General features: G+C 38.7%; 1 protein-coding gene across 1 annotated transcript in view; it reads right to left on the bottom strand.

The window, feature by feature from the left end:
- LOC106012993 (unconventional myosin-XVI) overlaps positions 1–1,301 on the bottom strand; it is a gene marked incomplete at its 3' end in the record, with an annotated part of 12,086 nt that overhangs the window by 7,376 nt on the left and 3,409 nt on the right. The window contains 2 exon segments of the mRNA XM_013087540.2: positions 372–515; positions 1,061–1,131. Of these exon segments, the coding sequence (XP_012942994.1) occupies positions 372–515; positions 1,061–1,131 (215 nt within the window).

Here is a 1,301-nt window from a genome sequence, read left to right as displayed (position 1 = left end):
GGGGGGGCGGATTTTATAAAGTTTCTCGCTCGGTCTTCTTGGTGGAATATTGTCTTCTTCTCACCCCGGAATGGCCTCGACAGGTTAGGTCAAAGTAGTTCACCCCTAAATGATCTGCATTGTTTTAATTGGAGTACAAAACCCACCTAAATAAAAAAAAAACTAAGGAGAAAAAGACCAAACCAAACAACAACAAAATGTTAAACAACAACAACCCTCCCAAAAAACCCAACAAAACTACTACAACAACAACAAGAAAACCAACAACAAACAAACCAAACAGCAAAACAAACAACATCAACAGCAACAAACCCACTGAAAGAATAATTACGCGTAAACAGTTAAATTTATTTTACGCATTTAAAACATACCTGAAGCAATAGCTGCACAGTTTCCACGTTGTCTTGGTAACAAGCGGCGTGCAGTGGAGTCCACCAATCATCGTCTTGACAGTTCACGTTGGCCCCGCCCTTTAGCAACAACTCTACCATCTGAGGGGAACCTTCTACACAGGCCTAGAGATAAACGTACGCGTATCATTATGGTCACGTAGTAAGAGGGAGGGGATTGTGCTGATGAAAGTAGCAAGGTGTTCATCATCATCATCATCATCATCATCATCATCATCATCATCATCATCATCAAAACAACAGAAGCAGAATTAACGGTAAGGACATCTACAACAATAACTGCAACACAATAGCTAAAACACCATCAACTCCAAAACAAAAAGGATATTGCAACGATGACAACAACAAACTCGCCAATATTAACAATGCATCAATAACAAAACAACAACAAAAACAAGAATAATAATGATAACAACAACAACAACAATAGTAGGGACATCATTATATCAACAACTGAGTCAATAACACGACGATTCCTTCCTGATAACAGAGAAACAACAACAACAACAACAATAGTAGGGACATCATTATATCAACAACTGAGTCAATAACACGACGATTCCTTCCTGATAACAGAGAATGACACAACACCTAGCCAAAAAGCTGTCTATGGCTTCAGAAAGGTAAATACATGAAGTAACATCTCTTACCTTATGCAGTAGAGACACTCCATTGCCTATGATAAAATTCAAGTCGGCACCCTCCTTAATGGCCGCCATTACTGAAACGAGAGACATGTTAATGTATTGTTAAGGGAAACAGAAGCAAAAACACGTTGACACGAACACACACACATATAAATACACTCACAAGCACATTCAAATATAGGCACAAAATCTATCTCTGCGTCAGTATGTATGTCTGTTTGATCATGTTTCTGTCAGTAACTCC

Source organism: Aplysia californica, unplaced genomic scaffold (genome assembly GCF_000002075.1).
Source record: "Aplysia californica isolate F4 #8 unplaced genomic scaffold, AplCal3.0 scaffold00600, whole genome shotgun sequence".
Lineage (NCBI taxonomy): Eukaryota > Metazoa > Mollusca > Gastropoda > Aplysiida > Aplysiidae > Aplysia > Aplysia californica.
This window is presented reverse-complemented; position numbering and strand designations above follow the sequence as displayed.